Source organism: Scyliorhinus torazame, chromosome 12 (genome assembly GCF_047496885.1).
Source record: "Scyliorhinus torazame isolate Kashiwa2021f chromosome 12, sScyTor2.1, whole genome shotgun sequence".
Taxonomy (NCBI): domain Eukaryota; kingdom Metazoa; phylum Chordata; class Chondrichthyes; order Carcharhiniformes; family Scyliorhinidae; genus Scyliorhinus; species Scyliorhinus torazame.
The window spans coordinates 99,615,625-99,638,519 of NC_092718.1; the positions used below are offsets into that span (position 1 = coordinate 99,615,625).

Sequence of the window (22,895 nt, forward strand, 5' to 3'; positions counted from 1 at the left end):
TTTTCTTCAATAATTATTTCATGCTATTTTCCTCAATCAGAGCATTTTTTTGCTGCCTGAGGTGAAGTTCTGGGGTGGCTGGGAATTGTAGAGTTAGGATTCCTGGACTGGATCACTCCAATGTTTCCTGTTGGGAAGGCTGAACTGTTTGCGTCTCGTCCCGCAGCACACTTACCTTCATTTGTCACTTGACTTTCAGTTCTTTTGTTGGTAGTCACTGCAGTTGTATTGATTGGAGCTGGAGACAAAGAGCTGGTTACAACTGGGGTCGAGGTGTTGGTTACAACTGGGGTCGAGGTGCTGGTTACAACTGGGGTCGAGGTGCTGGTTACAACTGGGTTCGAGGTGCTGGTTACAACTGGGGTCAAAGTGCTGGTTTCAGCTGGGGTCGAGGTGCTTGTTACAATTGGGGTCGAGGTGCTGGTTGCAACTGGGGTCGAGGTGCTTGTTACAACTGGGGTCGAGGTGCTGGTTGAAACTGGGGTCGAGGTGCTGGTTACAACTGGGGTCGAGATGCTGGCTGCAACTGGGGTCGAGATGCTGGTTACAACTGGGGTCGAGGTGCTGGTTACAACTGGGGTTGAGGTGCTGGTTACAACTGGGGTCGAGGTGCTGGCTGCAACTGGGTTCAAGGTGCTGGTTACAACTGGGGTCGAGGTGCTGGCTGCAACTGGAGACGAGGTGCTGGTTACAACTGGGGTCGAGGTGCTGGTTACAACTGGGGTCGAGGTGCTGGCTACAACTGGGGTCGAGGTGCTGGCTGCAACTGGGGTCGAGGTGCTGGCTACAACTGGGGTCGAGGTGCTGGTTACAACTGGGGTCGAGGTGCTGGTTACAACTGGGGTCGAGGTGCTGGCTACAACTGGGGTCGAGGTGCTGGTTACAACTGGGGTCGAGGTGCTGGTTACATCTGGGGTCGAGGTGCTGGCTACAACTGGGGTCGAGGTGCTGGCTGTAACTGGGGTCGAGGTGCTGGTTACAACTGGGGTCGAGGTGCTGGCTACAACTGGGTTCAAGGTGCTGGTTACAACTGGGTTCGAGGTGCTGGTTTCAACTGGGTTCAAGGTGCTGGCTACAACTGGGGTCGAGGTGCTGGTTACAACTGGGGTCGAGGTGCTGGCTGCAACTGGGGTCGAGGTGCTGGTTACAACTGGGGTCGAGGTGCTGGCTGCAACTGGGGTCGAGGTGCTGGTTACAACTGGGGTCGAGGTGCTGGTTACAACTGGAGTCGAGGTGCTGGCTACAACTGGGTTCAAGGTGCTGGTTACTACTGGGTTCGAGGTGCTGGTTTCAACTGGGTTCAAGGTGCTGGCTACAACTGGGGTCAAGGTGCTGGCTACAACTGGGGTCGAGGTGCTGGCTGCAACTGGGGTCGAGGTGCTGGTACCAACTGGGTTCGAGGTGCTGGCTACAACTGGGTTCGAGGTGCTGGCTGCAACTGGGGTCGAGGTGCTGGTTACAACTGGGGTTGAGGTGCTGGTTACAACTGGGGTCGAGGTGCTGGTTACAACTGGGGTCGAGGTGCTGGTTACAACTGGGGTCGAGGTGCTGGTTACAACTGGGGTCGAGGTGCTGGCTGGAACTGGGGTCGAGGTGCTGGCTGGAACTGGGGTTGAGGTGCTGGTTACAACTGGGGTCGAGGTGCTGGTTACAACTGGGGTCGAGGTGCTGGTTACAACTGGGGTCGAGGTGCTGGCTGGAACTGGGGTCGAGGTGCTGGCTGGAACTGGGGTTGAGGTGCTGGTTACAACTGGGGTCGAGGTGCTGGCTGCAACTGGGGTCGAGGTGCTGGCTGCAACTGGGGTCGAGGTGCTGGTTACAACTGGGGTCGAGGTGCTGGTTACAACTGGGGTCGAGGTGCTGGTTACAACTGGGGTCGAGGTGCTGGCTGCAACTGGGGTCGAGGTGCTGGTTACAACTGGGGTTGAGGTGCTGGTTACAACTGGGGTCGAGGTGCTGGTTACAACTGGGGTCGAGGTGCTGGTTACAACTGGGTTCAAGGTGCTGGTTACAACTGGGTTCAAGGTGCTGGTTACAACTGGGGTCGAGGTGCTGGCTGCAACTGGGGTCGAGGTGCTGGCTACAACTGGGGTCGAGGTGCCGGTTACAACTGGGGTCGAGGTGCTGGCTGCAACTGGGGTCGAGGTGCTGGCTGCAACTGGGGTCGAGGTGCTGGTTACAACTGGGGTCGAGGTGCTGGTTACAACTGGATTCGAGGTGCTGGCTGCAACTGGGGACGAGGTGCTGGTTACAACTGGGGTCGAGGTGCTGGTTACAACTGGGGTCGAGGTGCTGGCTGCAACTGGGGTCGAGGTGCTGGTTACAACTGGGGTCGAGGTGCTGGTTACAACTGGATTCGAGGTGCTGGCTGCAACTGGGGTCGAGGTGCTGGTTACAACTGGGGTCGAGGTGCTGGTTACAACTGGGGTTGAGGTGCTGGTTACAACTGGGGTCGAGGTGCTGGTTACAACTGGGGTCGAGGTGCTGGCTGCAACTGGGGTCGAGGTGCTGGCTACAACTGGGGTCGAGGTGCTGGTTACAACTGGGGTCGAGGTGCTGGCTGCAACTTGGGTCGAGGTGCTGGCTGCAACTGGGGTCGAGGTGCTGGTTACAACTGGATTCGAGGTGCTGGCTGCAACTGGGGACGAGGTGCTGGTTACAACTGGGGTCGAGGTGCTGGTTACAACTGGGGTCGAGGTGCTGGCTGCAACTGGGGTCGAGGTGCTGGTTACAACTGGGGTCGAGGTGCTGGTTACAACTGGATTCGAGGTGCTGGCTGCAACTGGGGTCGAGGTGCTGGTTACAACTGGGGTCGAGGTGCTGGTTACAACTGGGGTCGAGGTGCTGGCTGCAACTGGGGTCGAGGCGCTGGTTGCAACTGGGGTCGAGGTGCTGGTTACAACTGGGGTTGAGGTGCTGGTTGCAACTGGGGTCGAGGTGCTGGTTGCAACTGGGGTCGAGGTGCTGGCTACAACTGGCGTTGTGGTGGTGGCTGCATCTGGGTTCGAAGTGCTGGCTGCAACAAGACAGTGGGACAAACTTAGCTAGTTTAACATAGATCTTTCCTTAGCTTGGAGCAAATCAGATGCCTTTGGAAACACAAATGTCAAAGGACTAAAAGATACTCTTGTCAGTTCTTTAAAGAGGTGAGGAAATTACCGAATATTTTCCGATATTTAGAAAGTTTCCGGTGGGTTTTTTTCATAGAGAGGGTGGCTAGACAAGAATCCAGGAAATATAGAGCTGTTAATTTAACATCAGTTGTTGAGAATTACTGGAATTCATAGTCATGGACAGATTGATTGAACTCCAAAACAAATGCACACTTGATTAAAAGGAGCTTGGACTTACCCTCACACCTCCATCCCAGCAACCTCCCGATAATCTATCATTCCCTTGCTCACCAAGAAACTCTCCCTCTCTGCCTAAAAAATATTCAAAAGACCCTGCTTCCATCAGCTAGCAAAGTTATAGTGTTAGAATCATTGAACACCTATAGTGCAGAAAGAGTCCTTTGGCCCACAGAGAATGCGCCGACCCTATGAAAGAGCACCTTACATAAGCCCACTTCCCTACCCTATCCCCGTTGGTGTTAATTAAATTAATCTGTAGCTTCATTCTGTCATGAGTTGAAATTAAAAACATAATAGATACAGAACAAATTTGAGGAATAAATGTTATTTCTATACCACAGCTCCCTTCACACTATCATCAACATTCCATTTGTTATTTTCTCCACCTCTCTGCCTCATGCCACTCTCTTCACTTGAATAAACATTCTTACTTCTCAAACTTCCAACTCCAATTTCTAATTTCTAGAACTCTAGCCAGATTTCAGACGCTAGCCGTTAGGGACTTAGACAGAGGGGACGGACTCGCGACCTTGGACAAGCTGACGGAGGACCTGGATCTGACGACAGGACAGGAGCTCAGGCACCTCCAAATTAAACACATTCTCTGCAAGGAGATGGTAAAGTACCCCAGGGCCCCAAGAGACACTCTACTAGAGGAACTAACCAACACAGATAGTAAGGAGAGGGGGAACATATACGGACAGTTGGTGAACAGGGCAAGACTACCACTGGACAAAGCTAAATGGAAATGGAGGACGAATTGGGGATGGAAGTGGGTTGAGACTCTGGAGCGAAGCTCTGAGCAGGACCAACTCCACCTCCTCCTGTGCTCGGCTAAGCCTCATGCAGATTAAAGTGGGGCACAGAGCACACCTAACTCGAACCCGAATTAGCACATTCTACCCCGAGGTGGAGGACAAATGTGAACGGTGCCAGGGAGGCCCAGCCAACCACACCCACATGTTCTGGGCATGTCCCAGACTTGTTGGATTTTGGACGGCCTTCTTTGAGGCGGTGTCCAAGGTTGTGGGGGTGAGGGTGGAGCAGTGCCTGAGAGTGGACCAATCTTTGGGGTGTCGGACAAGTCAGATCTTCATACGGGGAAGGGGGCAGAGGCCCCAGGTTTTGCATCCCTGATCGCACGCTGGAGAATCCAACTTGGCTGGCGATCGGCAGCACTACCCACAGCTGCAGACTGGCTGGCAGACCTCCGGAATTTCTCTACCTGGAGAAGATCAAATACACCATCTGAGGGTCGGACAGGGACTTCCACAAAGCATGGTGGCCATTCGTCAGTTCCAAGACATGATCGAGGCCAATAATGACCAGGTGGGGGGGCTGGGGGAATAGAGGGAGGAAGACAAAGGACGGCATACACAAGAGAAGGGGTAGAGGGGGAGGGGAGGGAAGGAAACCCAAAGCAAGAACAAAATGAAATACGCGGACAAGGGGAGGAGAGGAAGGGCCACGCAGGCCTCCCGCCTCCCAACAATAAAAACACTAAGAGGCAAATTTAACCACCAACAAGCGAAGGGAGGGGGGGGGGGGGCGAACTCATGTAAAAATTGGTGTAAATAAGACACAAACTTGTTTGTAAATACCAGATACACATGAGCTGTCATTTTGTTAAACTGGAAAACGGCAGTAAAAATATTTTTAAAAAAGGAATCACTGCAAAGTTCTTGCAGAGGCATGGACCCAGCTTCACATTCAGGCTACCCTCCATCGTGTTGCATGGCACTGAACCATGCTAAATTGGATAGACTTCGGACAGATCTAGCAATGCAAGACTGGGCGTCCATTAGGCGCTGTGGGCCATCAGCAGCAGCAGAATTGTACTCAACCACAATCTGAAACCTCATGGCCTGGCATTTCCCCCACTCTACCATTACCCCCAAGCCAGGGAATCAGCCCTGGTTCAATAAAGAGTGCAGGAGAGCCTGCCAGGGGCAACACCAGGCATAGAGAAAACTGAGATGGCAACCTGGTGAAGCTACAACAGTGGTCTATAAGAGGGTCATTCAGGAGTCTGGTAACAGTGGGGAAGAAGCTATTTTTGAACCTGTTAGTGCGTTTTTACTGACTTTGTATCTCCGGCCTATTCCTATGGGAATTGCAATGGATTAAGGCATTCTGGGAGCATGGAGTTGATGTGTCTCATGACCAACCAGTCGAAGCACTTCATAATAATAGATGTCAAGGCATTGAGGCACGTTGTCTGGTTCTTCCTTAGCGCAGGTATGCTAGTAGTCTTCGTCAAGCAGGTGGGAAACTCGGAACATAGAGGGAGAGGTTGAAGATGGCCTTGGACACACAGATGTACGATCAATGACCACTAAAACGAGGATGTAGTCCAACTGAAGGCTTTAATAAGCGAGATGTTTCCCCCAGCAGCTCAGGTACAGAATGAAGGCTGCTGGGGCGGCACGAGCTCTTATACCCCGCCTAGCAGGGCGGAGCTACCATTCATCTTGACCAATAGGAAGCATACAGTTTCTACCAATGGTGTTCCAGCATTATCAGGTACCATAATACCTCTACTACCACACATACCCGCCAGTTGATCCGCACAGGATCTGAATGCATGACCCATGACAGTGTCAGGACTGGTTGCTTTTGGGGGTTCATTTTCAAGAAGGCCAATCTGACTTTGGAAGCTGTGATGGTAGGTATGGCTGTGTCCAATGTTGCTGGGGAAGTTGACAATGGTTTGGTGGTTTCCAGCTTGAACCGAGCGTGGAATGCATAAAGTTCATTGGGGAGGTGTGCACTGCTGCCAGAGATTCTTCTCGGCTTTGCTTTGTAGCCCATTATGTTGTTTGAGGTTTGCCACAACCAACGAGAGTATGCGCCGTTAGTCTGCGACTCCACAAACATCACGATCATCAATGGATGGGAAAAAGATGGGCGGCATGGTAGCACAGTGGCTAGCACTGTTGCTTCACAGCGCCAGGGATCCGGGTTTGATTCCCAGCTTGGGTCACTGTCTGTGCAGTGTCTGCACGTTCTCCCCGTGTCTGCGGGGTTTCCTCCGGGTGCATCGGTTCCCTCCCACAAGTCTCGAAAGACATGGGGCGGGATTCTCCAGTCGCCGATGCCGATATCGTGTTCGATTAGTACTAGGAGTACGCCGCACGCAGTATCGATGGCCTCAGGATGTTGCTGGAGGACCCCACCCCCCCCAATGCTCCACCCCCGACCGGCTGAGTTCCCAATGGTGTGAGTCTCCCATGCTATTAATTGTCAGGAACTCGGCGTGGTGGCTGCGGACTCAGTCCAGTACCGCCATAGTCGGGGGAGAGCCGTTCCGTGGGCAGGGGCTGGGGGCACTGTTGGGGGGTGGTCCAGGGGTCATGAGCCAGCCAAAGGAGGGGGACACTATTTGGCAGGCCAGATCCGCGCGCTGCAGGCTGCCTCTATGCGCATGCGCGCCTGCGGACCCGGCAATTCTCTGGCCGTATTGGCAGCTAGAGCCGGGGCTCCACGCTGCCTGCCTGCTAGTCCCCTACCAAACGGAGGATCGGTGGCTGTTTTGCGATGATTGTTTGGTCGCAAAATGCCACCGTTCCCCCGCCGGCGTCAGAACTTAGCCTGAAATTCGGAGAATCCAGACCCTGGTTGTCAGGTGAATTGGACATTCTGAATTCTCCCTCTGTGTACCAGAACCGGCTCCGGAGTGTGGCAACTAGGGGATTTTCACAGTAACTTCATTGCAGTATTAATGTAAGCCTACTTGTGACACTAATAAAGATTATTATTATTAGACAAGGCTGGAGCATTTGCAACAATCTTCAGTTAGAAGTGCTGAGTGGATGATCTATCTCGGTCTCCTCCAGAGATGCCCAACATCACAGATGTCCGTCTTCAGCCAATGCGATTCATTTCACGTGATATCAAGAAATGACTGAAGGCGCTTCCACTGGTGGCCATGGTGTGAGTGGTCGCACATTTGGTGGCTCCCGCTCGTGGTGGAATTTTAGGGCCTTTTACACGGTTAACGGTGGATTTTTCTGATTAAAAAAGGTACAGGCGGGGTGGAGGGAGAGAATGTCCCACCGGTGGATGGAGGCGTGGACCAGAAATGGCCGCAAAAGAAGGGAATAGTTGATGAAAGTTTGAGTGGTGCCAGCGACACAGGAGAAGATGGCGGAGGGTCAGGGACCAGCCCTGCCCTCTCAATGGTCAATGGAGCAGCTGGTGGGCTTCCTTAATGAGACGGTCATCCAGCAGAAGAAGGAGAATTTGGAAGACCTGGCTAGGGTGGTGGATAAAGGAGGGGATCTATCACATGGAGACGTGGCTGGAGGCCCAGAGCCAGGTGATCCAGAAGGTGGAGGAGATGGTGGGAGAGCACCAGGAGCAGCTTGCCTCGATGGCAGTGGAGATGGGGTTGATGTGAGATCAACAGGGGCAGCTGCAGGAGAAAGTGGACCTGGAGAATCGGTCTTGCGGGCAGAATTTGAGGATCCTGTGACTGCCGGAGGGCAGCGAGGGCGCAGACGCCGGTGTGTTTGTGGCTCAGATGTTTGAGAAGCTGCTGGGTGAGGGGTCATTTGAACGACCCTTGGAGGTGGACAGGTCGCTGATGAGGAAGCCGCAGGGGAATGAGCCACCGAGGGCGATGGTGGTGCGCCTGCACCGGTTCTTGGACAAGGAACAGATCCTGAGGTGGGCCAGGCAGACGAGGCGCTGTACCTGGGAGGGCAATGGTTTGATGGTTTCCTGCTTGAACCGAGCGTGGAATGCATAAAGTTCATTGGGGAGGTGTGCACTGCTGCCAGAGATTCTTCTCGGCTTTGCTTTGTAGCCCATTATGTTGTTTGAGGTTTGCCACAACCAACGAGAGTATGCAGCGTTAGTCTGCAACTCCACAAACATCACGATCATCAATGGATGGGAAAAAGATGGGCGGCATGGTAGCACAGTGGCTAGCACTATTGCTTCACAGCGCCAGGGATCCGGGTTTGATTCCCCGCTGGGTCACTGTCTGTGCAGAGTGTGCACGTTCTCCCCGTGTCTGCGGGGTTTCCTCCGGGTGCATCGGTTCCCTCCCACAAGTCTCGAAAGATGTTTGAGAAGCTGCTGGGTGAGGGGTCATTTGAATGACCCTTGGAGGTGGACAGGACGCTGATGAGGAAGCTGCAGGGGAATGAGCCACCGAGGGCGATGGTGGTGCGCCTGCACCGGTTCTTGGACAAGGAACAGATCCTGAGGTGGGCCAGGCAGACGAGGCGCTGTACCTGGGTGGGCAAAGAGCTATGTTGATCGGCAAGCACGGCGGGGGGGCCCCCGACCAGGCCTATTACATGGAACATGAGAGGGCTGAATGGGCCGGTCAAGAGGGCCCATGTATTCACACATTTAAGGAATCGAAAGCCGGATGTAGCTTTGTTACAGGAGACACATCTGAAGGTTATGATCAGACTAGGCTGAGGAAAGGGCCGGCAGGGCAGGTATTCCACGCAGGATTAGATTCTAAAATGAGGGGGGTGGCAATTTTAATTGACAAATGGGTGGCATTCGAAGTGGGGGGTATAATGGCTCACTCTGGAGGAGATATGTGATGGTGATTGGGAGACTTGAGGAGATGCCGGTGGTGCTGGTGAATATTTATGCCCTGAAATGAGACGATGTGGAGTTTATGAGGCGCGTGTTGGGGACGATCCCTGATCTGAACTCGCATCGGTTGACCATGGGGGAGGGGGGATTTTAATATGGTTTTGGACCCAAGGTTGGATTGGTCGAGTTTGAGGTCAGGGAGGGTGTCAGCGGTAGCGGAGTAGCTGAGGGGGTCTCTGGAGCACATGGCTGGGGCGGGGGGAATGGAGGTTTGGGAGGCCAAGGGCAATGTGCCCAGGATGCACTCCCGAATTGACTTTTTTGTCCTAGATAAGATGCTGTTGGTGGGGGTGGTCGATGTGGAGTATTCAGCAATCGTGGTGTTGGATCATGCTCCGAATTGGGTAGACTTACAGGTGAAAAAGGGAGGGGGCCAGCGCCCGCAATGGAGGCTCTATTTGGGGCTTTTGATGCATGGGGAGGTTTGTGAGCAGGTGACGGAGGCCATTCGGGGTATGTGGAGCTGAACAACATGGGGGAGGTTTTGGCGCCAAGTTGTGGGAGGCATTGACGACAGTAGTGAGAGAGGAGCTTATCTCAATACGGGCACACAGGGAGAAGGTGGAGCGGGTGGAGATGGAAAGGCTAGTGGAGGGGATCCTGCAGGTGGACAGGAGGTACTTGGAAGCCCCGGAGGCGGGGCTGTTGAAGGAGCGCCAGAAGCTGCAGACGGAGTTTGGGTTGTTATCCACGGGGAAAGCGGTTGGGCAGCTGAGGAGGGCGAGGGAGGCGGTGTAATAATATGAGGAGAAGGTGAGCAGGATGCTGGCGCACCAGTTGAGGAAGCAGGAGGCAGCGAGGGAGATCGGGACAGTGAAGGATGGGGGCAGGGACGGACGGACGCGGTTTTGGACCCAGTGGGGATGAATGGGGTGTTCAGGGATTTTTACAGTCGGCTGTATGAGTTGGAATTCTCACCCGGGGTGGAGGGGATGAAGCAGTTCTTGGAGGAGTTGGGGTTCCCAAGGGTGGAAGAGGATCTGGTGGAATGCATGGGTGTCCCCATTGAGCTGGTAGAAGTAGTGGAGGGGCTGGAGGCGATGCAGTCGGGCAAGGCCCCAGGCCTGGATGGATACCCATGGAGCTCAATAAAAGATTTTCGGCGGTCCTGGGCCCTTGTTGGCGGGGGCGGTAACGAGGCGAGGGGCGCTCCCTCCGACACTATTGCAGGCCTCAATTTCCTTGATTTTGAAGCGGGATAAGGATCTGGAGCTGTGTGTGTCGCACAGGCCGATCTCACTGTTAAATGCGGACCCCAAGTTATTGGCCAGATCTTGGCCTCGAGGATTGAAGATTATGTGCCAGGAGTGGTAGAGGAGGACCAGACAGGGCTTGTGAAGGGAGGGCATGTGGCAGCTAACATCAGGAGGTTATTAAATGTGATAATGGTGCCCCCCCCCCCCCCCACCCCCACCTGCCGAGGGATGAGAGGTGGAGGTGGTGGTCGCATGGACGCAGGAAAGGCCTGCGATCAGGTGGAGTGGGACTATCTGTGGGAGGTTTTGGGGTGGTTTGAGTTTGGGCACGGTTTTGTGGATTGGGTTTGGTTGCTGTACCAGGTACCGGTGGGGAGTGTGCGGACGAACCGGGTGAGCTCGGATTATTTTAGGCTGTACCGGGAGACGAGGCATGGATGTCCGCTCTCCCCACTGTTCTTTGCCTTGGCTATAGAGCCGTTGGCGATAGCGCTGAGAGTGTCGAGGGACTGGCAGGGGATAGTATGGGGAAGTGGAACACAGGGTCTCGCTTTACGTTGATGATTTGTTACTGTATATTTCCGACCAATTGGGAGGATTATGGGGATCTTACAGGCACTCTGCCGGATTTCAGAGTATAAATTGAACATGGGTGGGGGAAGGTCAGGTATCTCCTATCCAGGCGAGGTGCAGGAGAAGAGGCTGGGGAAGATGCCGTTCAAGTTGGTGGGGGGGGGGGGGGGGGGGGGGGGGAGTGGAGTTTTCTGTATTTGGGCATTCGGGTGGCGCGGGGGTGGGAGCAGCTGCATCATGGAAGCATGGTAGCATAGTGGTTAGCACGGTTGCTTCACAGCGCCAGGGTCCCAGGTTTGATTCCCGGCTTGGGTCATTGTCTGTGCGGAGTCTGCACATCCTCCCCATGGCTGTGTGGGTTTCCTCCGGGTGCTCCGGTTTCCTCCCACAGCCCAAAGAAGTGCACGTTAGGTAGATTGGCCATGCTAAATTGCCCTTAGCATCCAAAAACGTTTAGACCGGGGATAGGGGATAGAGTGGAGATGTGAGGTTTAAGTGGGGTGCTCTTTCAAAGGGCCGGTGCAGACTCGATGGGCTGAATGGCCTCCTTCTGCATTGTAAATTCTATGTTCTAAGTTAAATCTGGTTCGGTTGGTGGAACAGATAAAGCGGGACTTTCAGAGGTGGGGTGCGCTCCCGTTGTCATTGACGGGGATGGATCAGACGGTTAAGATGAAGGTCCTCCCAAGGGTCCTGTTTGTATTTCAGTGCGTACCAATCGTTCATTCCCAAGGTGTTTTTTAGGAAAGTGGATGCGGTGATCACTGGGTTTGTGTGGGCAGGTAAAGTCCCACGGGTGAAGACGGTGTTCCTGGAGCGGGGTCGGTGGGGATTTCTCTCCCGATCTTTATAAATTACTACTGGGCGGTGAATATAGTGATGGTCAGGAAATGGGTAGTGGGAGAGCAGTCGGTTTGGGAGCGGATGGAGGACACGAGTTTGGGGGCACTGTAAATGGTGCCTCTGCCGTTCTCACTGTCCAGGTACTTCACAAACCCGGTAGTGGTGGCAGCCGTGATGTGGGGGGGGGGGGGGGAACAGTGCTGTCAGCACATGGGGCTGGAGGGGGTGTCGGTGTGGACACTGATATGTGACAACCACCGGGTTGCTCTGGGGGGGCCTGGATGGGGGGTTTCAGGAGTGGCAGCGGGGGGGGAATTAAGCAGTTAGGGTATTTGTTCGGAGACAGGGGCTTTCCGTGCCTGGAAGAGTTGGGGGAGGAGTTTGAGCTGCCCGGTGGGAATGGATTCCGTTACTTGTAGGTGAGGGACTTTGTGCGGAGGCAGTTATCGACATTCCCGCACCTACCACCCGATGGGCTATAGGATAAGGTACTGTCGAAAGCGGGAGTGGGGGAGGGGAAAGTATCAGAAATCTATAAGGAGCTGATGGACTGGGAGGGAGCCACAATAGGGGCGGTGAAGCAGAAGTGGGAGGAAGAGTTGGGTAGGGAGTTGGAGAGTGGGTTATGGGAGGATGTCCTGAGGAGAGTTAATGCATCCTCATCATGTACCAGGCTTAGCCTTGTTCAATTTAAGGTGGTCCACCGGGCACATACAACTGTGGCCCAGATGAGCAGGTTCTTTGAAGGGGTGGAAGATAGGTGTGGGCGGTGTATGGGTGTCCTGCGAATCACGTCCATATGTTTAGGGCATGTCCGAAGCTTGGGGAATTCTGGCAGGGGTTTGCCGACGTCATGTCGGAGGTTCCGGAAGGAAGCGTGGTCCCGAGTCCAGAGGTGGTGATTTTTGGTGTGTCAGAAGACCCGGGAGTCCAGGGGGCGAGAGAGGTCGATGTCTTGGCCTTTGCCTCCCTGGTAGCCCGGAGACGGAGCTTGCTAACATGGAAGGACTCGGAGCCCCCGAAGTCGGGGCTGTGGGTTAGTGACATGGCTGGGTTTCTCAGGCTTGAGAAGATTAAGTTCACCCTGAGGGGCTCGATGCTAGGCTTTGCCCAGAGGTGGCAGCCGTTTATCGACTTTTTGGGAAAGGACTAAGCTGTCAGCAGAGGGGGTGGTTCAAAGAGGGGGGGCAGGAAGAGTTGGGTAAGGTGAGGGTAGATTGGTGTGGAGAATTGTTGTTCGTGTGTTGTTTATGTAAGCCATGTTGACTAGGTTTTGTTTTTCTTGGTGTGATTGTTTATTCTGTTAAAATTTATAATATAAATGCCCCAATAAAATATTTTTAAAAAGAAATGGCTTAAGGCACTGGATACTGCAAAGGCTATGGGCCCTGACAATATTCCAGCAATAGCACTGAAGACATGCTCCAGAACGTGCTGCACTCCTAGCCAAGCTGTCCAGTACAGCTACAACACTGTCATCAATGCGGCAATGTGGAAAATTGCCTCGATGTGTCCTGTACACAAGAAACAGGACAAAACCAACCCAGTTAATTATCACCCTATCAGTCTATACTCCATTATCAGAAAAGTGATAGAACGAGTCATCAGCAGTGCCATCAAGCAACACTTACTCAGCAATAACCTCCTGACAGACACTTTGTTTGGGTTCCGCCAGGGTCACTTCGCTTCTGACCTCATTAGCTCCTGTCCTCATTAGCTCCTGCTCTCATTAGAGCCTTATTTAAAACATGGACAAAAGAGCTGAATGCCAGAGGTGAGGTGAGGGTGACTGCCCTTGACATTAAAGCTGCATTTGACCAATTATGGCATCAAGGTGCCCGAGCTAAACTGGAGTCAATGGGAATCGGGGGGAAACTCTCTCCTGGTTGGAGTTATATCTGACAAAAAGGAAAATGATTGTGGTGGTTGGAGATCAATCATCTCAACTCGAGGACATTGCAGGAGTTCCTCAGGGTAGTGTCCTGGGCCAACCATTTCAGCTGCTTCACCAATGATCTCCTTTCCATCATAAGGTCAGGATGTTTGCAGATGACTGTTCAATATTCAGCACCATTCACGACTCATCAAATAATGAAGCAGTACATGTCCAAATACAGCAAGACCTGGCCAATATCCAGGCTTGGGCTGACAAGTGGCAAGTTAGATTTATGCCGCACAAGGGCCAGGCAATGACAAAGTCCTACAAGAGAGGATCTAACCATCATCCTGTGATATTCAATTGTACTACCATCGCTGAATCCCCCACAATCAGATATTGGGCGTTACCATTGATCAGAAAGTGAACTCAACTAGCCACATTAATACTGTGACTACCAGTGCAGGTCAAAGGCTAGGAATCATATGGCGAGTAACTCACCTCCTGACCTCATATTACCTGTCCACCATCCACAAGGCACAAGTCAGGAATCATAGAATTTACAGTGCAGAAGGAGGCCATTCGGCCCATCGAGTCTGCACCAGCCCTTAGAAAGAGCATCCTACTTAGGCCCACACCTCCACACTAACCCCATAAACCAGTAGCTCCAACCTAATCTAAGGGCAATTTAGCACGGACAGTCCACCTAACCTGCACGTCTTTGGACTGTGGGAGGAAACTGGAGCACCCAGAGAAAGCCCACGCACACACTGGGAGAACATGCAGACTCCACACAGACAATGACCCAAGCCAGGACCTGGGACCCTGGAGCTGTGAAGCAACTGTGCTAACCGCTGTGCTACCATGCCGGCCCTGGAATACTCTCCTGGATGAGTGCAGCTCCAACAACACTCAAGAAGCTTGACACTATCCAGCACAAAGCAGCCAACTTTATTATTCCCCCTTCCACATCGGATATCGGACATCGCACTCAGATATGGACATCATCGATGAAGCTGCGGCTGTCCCCCTGCCGCCGGAGGAAAGGGGCAAACCGCCCCTCAGATGCTCTCATTGGAAAAGACAGGTGCCTAGCCGTTATACCCCCACCACTACGTCAGAGCTGAGGTGGAGGATCCGCACCCGCCGCAGAAACAAATCAGGAGACCATGAGTCACGAGGTCCACGGGGGCTCCTTGGACTTTGGGGGGGGGGGTGTAATGACTTAAGCCAGGCCTTTGAGATTGACCAATTAGAATATGAGCTTCCTGATTAGTGGCCCAATCAGTGAACTGCTTTCTCTGTATATAACGGAGTGTCAGATCCTCTGCACTCTCAGTGCAGACAGCAAGCTGAATTCACCTGGTTGCTCGGCTGTTGGTTTTGTAAATAAAAGGAATTCTGCCTCCGTGAACTTACTACACAAGGGCAGCAGATACCTGGAAAAGCCACCACATGGAGGTTGCTCTCCAAGTCACTCTCCAGCCTGACTTGCAAATATTTCTCCCTTCCTTCAACGACGTGGGGTCAAATTCCAGGAACTCCCTCCCTAAGAGCACAGTGGGTGCACCTGCACCACAGGGATTGCAGCTGTTCAAGAAGCATCTCACCACCGCCTTCTGAAGGACAACTAGGGAATGACAATAAATGCTGGGGTAGCCGGCATCGCCCACATCCCGTAAATGAATTTTTTAAAAATAGGTTAGCTCCTTTAATCAAATCCCGGCCCCAGGTAACTGTCCGTGTGGAGTTTGCAAATTCTCCCCGTGTCTGCATGAACCACGACGAAAATGGTCTTTGTAGGGAACAGAGTTCAGCAACAGAAGGATGTTGTTGAGTACAACGGTGCCCAAACATACAGGAGAAATAGCACTGACACCTCCACCGTGGCAGTGTGTCCTTTACCTGTAGTAGTGCTCACATCACCGTTACACAGATCCCCTTCACAACACGTCACCTCATCCAGTCTTATAGAAAACGGTTGCAAACTTATCCTTTGGCAGATATTCTCAGAACCACATCCTCTGGTGGTAAGATCGTTCCCAAATAGTACTAGAAACAGAGAGAAAAGAGATTACATCTCAGTGGAGCTGCTCCTCATTAGAACGCGTTCCATTATCCAGATGCTGATGTGAGGAAAGCACAGTAACAGCTGTATGTACATTCCACAAGATTCACGGAGGCTCCTTAGGCAGCACCTCAGAAACACATGGCCACCACCATCTAGAAGGACAAGGGCAGCATCTACCCGGAAACACATTACCTGAAACACATCCTGATTGGAGATATATCGCAGTTCCCTCACTGTTGCTGGGGTAACATCCTGGAACTCCCTCCCTAACAGCACAGTGGATGTACCTACACCGCATGGACTGTAGCGGGTGAACATAAGGAGCTCACCACCACCTCCTCAAGGGGCAATTGGGGATGGGCAATAAATGCTAGCCTAGCTAACGATGCTCACATCACGTAAATTATTTTTTTTAAACACAGACAGGCATAACCTGGGTGAAGTTGATCAATGGATTTAACTTGAAGGAGCAGCCTAAAGATTTCCGTCAACTTATGCGGACAGAGCAGAGTGATTGGGACGAATGGGATAGAACGGGCACGATGGGCCGATGACATTCCCCGTGCTGTATTGTTCCATTGTCCTCTCTTCCTCAACAGAATTCCCTTCAAATTGACAAGACCGGGACACACCTGAACATCGAAGAAAGTGTTAAATTGAGTACAGTAGCAACCGAAGAGAATGTTCAAACCTACCCAATTCCTGTATTCCTGTCCCATTGAAACAGCGGTTCTCTGCTCCCACACAATTCACTTTTCTCAGACTGTTAATACAGGACTCGGAGGATGAGTTATAACATCCGAAACATTGCAATCCATTGACTGTGGTATTGGCAGGCTCTGAAATAGAGACACTCATTGGATAAAACCTTCAGAACCTCCTCAATACAATTTCACTTTAACACACCCAGGTTCATCTGGAAAGCTGGAAATCGGCCGCTTGTTTCTGGCCCCGCCGGCTATTCGTTTCCAGATGACCGCAGTGCAAAGGGCAAGGTGAGGATTCGGGGCTAAATCAGGCTCCAACTCGCCATCGCCCATCTTTCCTGAACGCCAAGGGCAAGGTGAGGATTCGGGGCTAAATCAGGCTCCAACTCGCCATCGCCCATCTTTCCTGAACGCCAAGGACAATGTTTTTAGCCCAACCATGTGGAAGTGCTCGAAGTTCCTGAACTCGGGAAGGGTTAAGTTGCAGGAAGACTTCACGATTGGGGAGTGTATGGGGTTAAAGGTTATCGGAGGATAGACAGGAATGGAGGGCTGAGGTTACAATGATATAATCTGATCAATCATCGGCTCTTTGAATGGCCAAGCTGGTTTGATAGGCCGAATAGCTGAGCCCTGTCCCCAATTTGTTTGATGGATCACACGCCTTCTGTAGAACCCGGATCATATTGGATATTGGTGGGAGCTGTATCTGAACTCAACGCAAGGCCATTTCGAGAGGTGTCACACTGACTCCCTCAGCTGGTAAATCCAGTTCACGAGGTGTTGGGTACTCATGATGACGGCTGATCAATTCCACATTGCACAGAAATAAATGAACAAGACCGTGCATTTACATCGGGTCAAATCATAGTAACATTACCCAATCCGTTACACAGGCGAGTTAGCAAACATCAAGTAGCACCAGCTTTGTAAGGGGAGTTTGAACCAAAGGTTTTGCAAAGGCCGAGGCTGCTAAAGCAGTGTGGAAGTGGCGGGAGTTAATCCCTCAGTTTTGGGCCCAGAGGGCTACTGAAAATCCACACGTGACACACATTCCTGAAATGTGTCCCTCAGATCCCAATTGGAATATTATCACTGTAAATTTACCTGAAACTGTCTGATTATTGCAGCGGTCAGATTCACAGAAACTGCTGCTCTGGGAGATGGAAACCACTCCGCTGTTCAAAGAGAAGTCATTCGATGCAGCGGAACATTGTTGATTAATTCGCCTGGTCGTTATTCCCTCTGGAAAGAAGCACAGACTGGAGTTGGAAGCTGAAGCCGGTTATTTTCCCCAAGATTTCGGCTTTGATCAATGTGACTGTGTGGAGAGGAATTCAGCTCAGCTCATCCCAGACCATTAATCAATTCCTGGTCATTGGCCAAGACACAAACGCGACTATCTGTGTCTCTCTCTGCCCCGCGTCCAACTCTTGTCTCACTCTGGGTAAATCAAAGAGCAGCGCAGGACAGAAGGAGACCATTCAGCCCACAGAGACTGTGCTGGCTCTTTCCTCGACCAATCCAGGCGGTGGTTTCCCACGCGTCTGCTGCCCTTGTCCATCTCGATAGTAGTGGCCATGGGCTTGGAAGGTGCTAAGAAACCGGAGGCAACATGCAGTTCAACATGCATGCTCTAAACTGGAGTTCTGGAGAGGGATGGTAGATGCCCCAAATCTCTTTCCATCACATGGCTGACCAATGCTCCCACTGTTAATGTCTGCCATTGCCGTCTGGTGGAAGGATTTACAGGTCGTCACTCAAACCAGTTTGTCTACGTCATGCAGACCCCTTCCTTGGTCATCCAATCCTGGAGCTGGACTGGAAACCCGGGGCAGTGAGGCTGCGCACTGCATCACAAGACCCCTCAATCCTGCCTCAAGTGACTGGGATAACCGGTCATGGTTTAGAAACCAATGAAGAGAGGCATCGTTACTGAATTCAATGTTTAAAAATGGGGATCACCATTTTCATACAATCTGAAAAAGAAACATTACCGATGATGCGTGTGGAGGAAACAGTCTGGCAGCTGGGGGTCCCAGCAGAGCAGTTAATAGCGTTAAAATCCCAGGTCTCCGAAAATCCAGAACATTGCAAACAGGTCAGAGATCGCACTGGAAGAAGAGAGATTGAGTCAAAGTCAGTGATTTGCTGAGTTTCAATGTGTGGCTCATTAATTGAGAAACATCATTCCTATTCGGATCAGTTCCATGCTAACTGCAACATCTGGTACTGTCATATTACAGACACGTGTGTTAGAACATAGAACATAGAACATTACAGTGCAGTACAGGCCCTTCGGCCCTCAATGTTGCGCCGACCTGTGAAACCACTCTAAAGCCCATCTACACTATTCCCTTATCGTCCATATGTCTATCAAATGACCATTTGAATGCCCTTAGTGTTGGCGAGTCCACTACTGTTGCAGGCAGGGCATTCCACGCCCTTACTACTCTCTGAGTAAAGAACCTACCTCTGACATCTGTCTTATATCTATCTCCCCTCAATTTAAAGCTATGTTCCCTCGTGCAAGAAATCACCATCCGAGGAAAAAGACTCTCACTGTCCACCCTATCCAATCCTCTGAACATCTTGTATGCCTCAACTAAGTCACCTCTTAACCTTCTCTCTAACGAAAACAGCCTCAAGTCCTTCAGCCTTTCCTCATAAGATCTTCCCTCCATACCAGGCAACATCCTGGTAAATCTCCTCTGCACCCTTTCCAATGCTTCCACATCCTTCCTATAATGCGGCGACCAGAATTGCACGCAATACTCCAAATGCGGCCGCACCAGAGTTTTGTACAGCTGCAACATGACCTCATGGCTCCAAAACTCAATTCCTCGACCAATAAAAGTTAACACACCGTACGCCTTCTTCACAACCCTCTCAACCTGGGTGGCAACTTCCAGGTATCTGTGTACATGGACACCGAGATCTCTCTGCTCATCCACACTGCCAAGAATCTTACCATTAGCACAGTACTCTGTCTTCCTGTTATTCCTTCCAAAATGAATCACCTCACACTTTTCTGCATTAAACTCCATTTGCCACCTCTCAGCCCAGCGCTGCAGCTTATCTATGTCCCTATGTAACTTGTAACATCCTTCCGCACTGTCCACAACTCCACCGACCTAAGTGTCATCTGCAAATTTACTCACCCTCCTTCGCAGTGCGGAAGGATGTTACAAGTTACAGAGGGACATAGATAAGCTGCAGCACTGGGCTGAGAGGTGGCAAATGGAGTTTAATGACCTCCAGGTCATTCATAAAAATGACAAACAGCAGTGGCCCCAAAACAGATCCTTGTGGTACACCACTGGTAACTGGGCTCCAGTCTGAACATTTCCCATCAACCACCACTCTTTGTCTTCTTCCAGCTAGCCAATTTCTGATCCAAACTGCTAAATCACCCTGAATCCCATGCCTCCTTATTTTCTGTAGTAGCCTACCGTGGGGAACCTTATCAAACGCTTTACTTAAATTCATATACACCACATCAACTGCTTTACCCTCATCCACCTGTTTGGTCACCTTCTCAAAGAACTCAATAAGGTTTGTGAGGCACGACTTACCCTTCACAAAACCGTGTTGACTATCTCTAATCAAATTATTCCTTTCCAGATGATTATACATCCTATCTTTTATAAACCTTTCCAAGATTTTTCCCACAACAGAAGTAAGGCTCACTTTAAGTCTAAAGTCTATAGTTACCTGGGTTGTCTCTAATCCCCTTCTTGAACAAGGGGACAACATTTGCTATCCTCCAGTCTTCTGGCACTATTCCTGTAGACAAAGATGACTTAAAGATCCAAGCCAAAGGGTCAGCAATCTTCTCCCGAGCTTCCCAGAGAATCTGAGGATAAATCCCATCCAGCCCAGGGGACCTATCTATTTTCACACTTTCCAGAATTGCTAACACCTCCTCCTTATGAACCTCAAGCTCTTCTAGTCTAGTAGCCTGAATCTCAGTAGTCTCCTCGACAACATTGTCTTTTTCCTGTGTGAATACTGACGAAAAATATTCATTTAGCACCTCTCCTATCTCCACGGACTCCAAGCCGAACTTCCCACTACTGTCCTTGACTGGCCCTACTCTTACCCTAGTCATTCGTTTATTCCTGATATATCTATAGAAAGCTTTAGGGTTATCCTTGATCCTACCTGCCAAAGACTTCTCATGTTCCCTCCTGGCTCTTCTTAGCTCTCTCTTTAGGTCCTTCCTAGCTAACTTGTAACTCTTGAGCGCGCTAACTGAACCTTCATGTCTCTTTACATAAGCCTCCTTCTTCTTCTTGACAAGTGTTTTTATAAAAAATATATATTTTATTAAAGTTTTTCGATCAAACAAAAAACAAAAATTTCCCATTTTACAACTTTGTAATAATATATACATTGATCGTCTTTGAAATAAATAATATGCTAACTAACGGCAACTGCCAACAACAAAATAAGAAACAACAGAAATAGTAACTAAAATAGTAACTTCGTAAAATCTAATATAAATAACTAATATATAAACACACACCTAAAAACCCCCGAGGACCCAAATGCGTCCTTCCCCCCCCCCCCTCCCCCCGGGTTGCTGCTGCTACCTTTCCTATTTTCCCTTATCGCTCTGCAAGATAGTCGAATGGTTGCCACCGCCTGGTGAACCCTTGAGCCGAACCTCTTAGTGCTTACTTTATCTGCTCCAATTTTATGAACCCTGCCATGTCGTTTATCCAGGCCTCCGCGCCCGGGGGTTTAGCTTCTTTCCACATGAGTAGAATCCTTCGCCGGGCTACTAGGGACGCAAAGGCCAAAACATCGGCCTCTCTCGCCTCCTGCACTCCCGGCTCATCTGCAACCCCAAATATAGCCAACCCCCAGCCTGGTTAGACCCGGACCCCCAACACCTTTGAAATCACTTTTGCCACACCCACCCAGAACCCATGCAATACCGGACATGACCAAAACATGTGGGTGTGGTTCGCCGGGCTTCCCGCGCATCTCCCGCACCTGTCCTCCACTCCAAAAAATCTCCTCAGCCTTGCTCCAGTCATATGCGCCCTGTGTAGAACCTTGAATTGTATCAGGCTGAGCCTGGCACACGAGGACGAAGAGTTTACCCTACTTAGGGCATCTGCCCACAGCCCCTCCTCAATCTCTTCCCCCAGCTCCTCCTCCCATTTTCCCTTCAGCTCCTGTACAAACGTCGCCCCTTCGTCTCTCATTTCCCTATATATATCTGACACCCTGCCATCACCCACCCATGCCCCCAAAATCACTCTGTTCTGGATCTCTTGCGCCGGGAGCTGCGGAAATTCCCTCACCTGTTGCCTCACAAATGCCCTCACTTGCATGTAGCGAAATGCATTCCCAGGTGGCAACCCATATTTTTCTGTCAGTGCTCCCATACTCGCAAACGTCCCGTCTAAGAACAAGTCCTTCAATTTCGCAATTCCTGCTCGCTGCCAAGATTTAAATCCCCCATCTATCCTTCCCGGGACGAACCTATGGTTGTTCCTTATCGGGGACCACACTGAGGCACCCATCACTCCCTTATGTCGTCTCCACTGCCCCCAAATTTTCAGAGTTGCCACCACCACTGGGTTTGTGGTGTATTTTTTCGGGGAGAACGGTAACGGCGCCGTCGCCAGTGCTTTTAGGCTAGTTCCCCTACAGGACGCCATCTCCAGTCTTTTCCACGCCATTCCTTCCCCTTCCCTCATCCACTTACATATCATTGACACGTTGGCGGCCCAATAATAATCAATTAGACTCGGCAGTGCCAGTCCCCCTCTGTCCCTACTGTGCTGCAGGAACCCCCTCTTTACTCTTGGGGTCTTTCCAGCCCACACAAAGCTCATAATACTCTTGTCCACCTTAAAAAAGGCCTTTGTAATCAGTACAGGGAGGCACTGGAACACAAAAAGAAATCTCGGAAGGACCACCATTTTAACCACCTGCACCCTGCCCGCCAATGACAGGGGCGCCATGTCCCACCTCCTAAAGACCTCTTCCATCTGCTCTAGTGCTGATCACAATCTCAGTTTACACTTCATTCACCCTCCTATCCCGGGGAGTTTGACAAATTGACTGAAGTTAACAGCGTGTGTTTAGTTGGAGTTGTAATTCCAGCTCGACTGCAAACAGTCTGAATATAATGTGTGGAGCATTAATGCCAGCACACTTCAATTGCGCCCAATGTCCTCAGTAGGTGCTTTCCATTCCATGAAATTCAATCTACTTTGCTTCCTACATCGCCGGCCTGAATAGCTGAGGAGATCAGCTGTTTGAAAAGATATTAAACCGACTGGAGAGTGAGCGGTACAGCGGGATTACTCTGGGTGGGATATTAAACAGACTGGAGAGTGAGCGGTACAGCGAGATTACTCTGGGTGGGATAGTAAACAGTCTGGAGAGTGAGCGATACAGCGGGATTACTCTGTGTGGGATATTAAACAGACTGGAGAGTGAGCGGTACAGCGGGATTACTCTGGGTGGGATATTAAACAGACTGGAGAGTGAGCGGTACAGCGGGATTACTCTGGGTGGGATATTAAACAGACTGGAGAGTGAGCGGTACAGCGGGATTACTCTGGGTGGGATATTAAACAGTCTGGAGAGTGAGCGATACAGCGGGATTACTCTGGGTGGGATATTAAACAGACT

General features: G+C 51.2%; 1 protein-coding gene across 1 annotated transcript in view; it reads right to left on the minus strand.

Annotated features, from left to right (window-relative positions):
* The window catches only part of LOC140387094 (uncharacterized), a 571,970-nt gene that overhangs the window by 206,805 nt on the left and 342,270 nt on the right, over positions 1-22,895 (minus strand). The window contains exons 7-11 of the mRNA XM_072470103.1: positions 18,236-18,352; positions 17,346-17,483; positions 16,227-16,370; positions 15,366-15,512; positions 176-3,016 (exon numbers count right to left, since the gene is read on the minus strand). Of these exons, the coding sequence (XP_072326204.1) occupies positions 176-3,016; positions 15,366-15,512; positions 16,227-16,370; positions 17,346-17,483; positions 18,236-18,352 (3,387 nt within the window). The remainder of the gene's footprint in view (positions 1-175; positions 3,017-15,365; positions 15,513-16,226; positions 16,371-17,345; positions 17,484-18,235; positions 18,353-22,895) is intronic.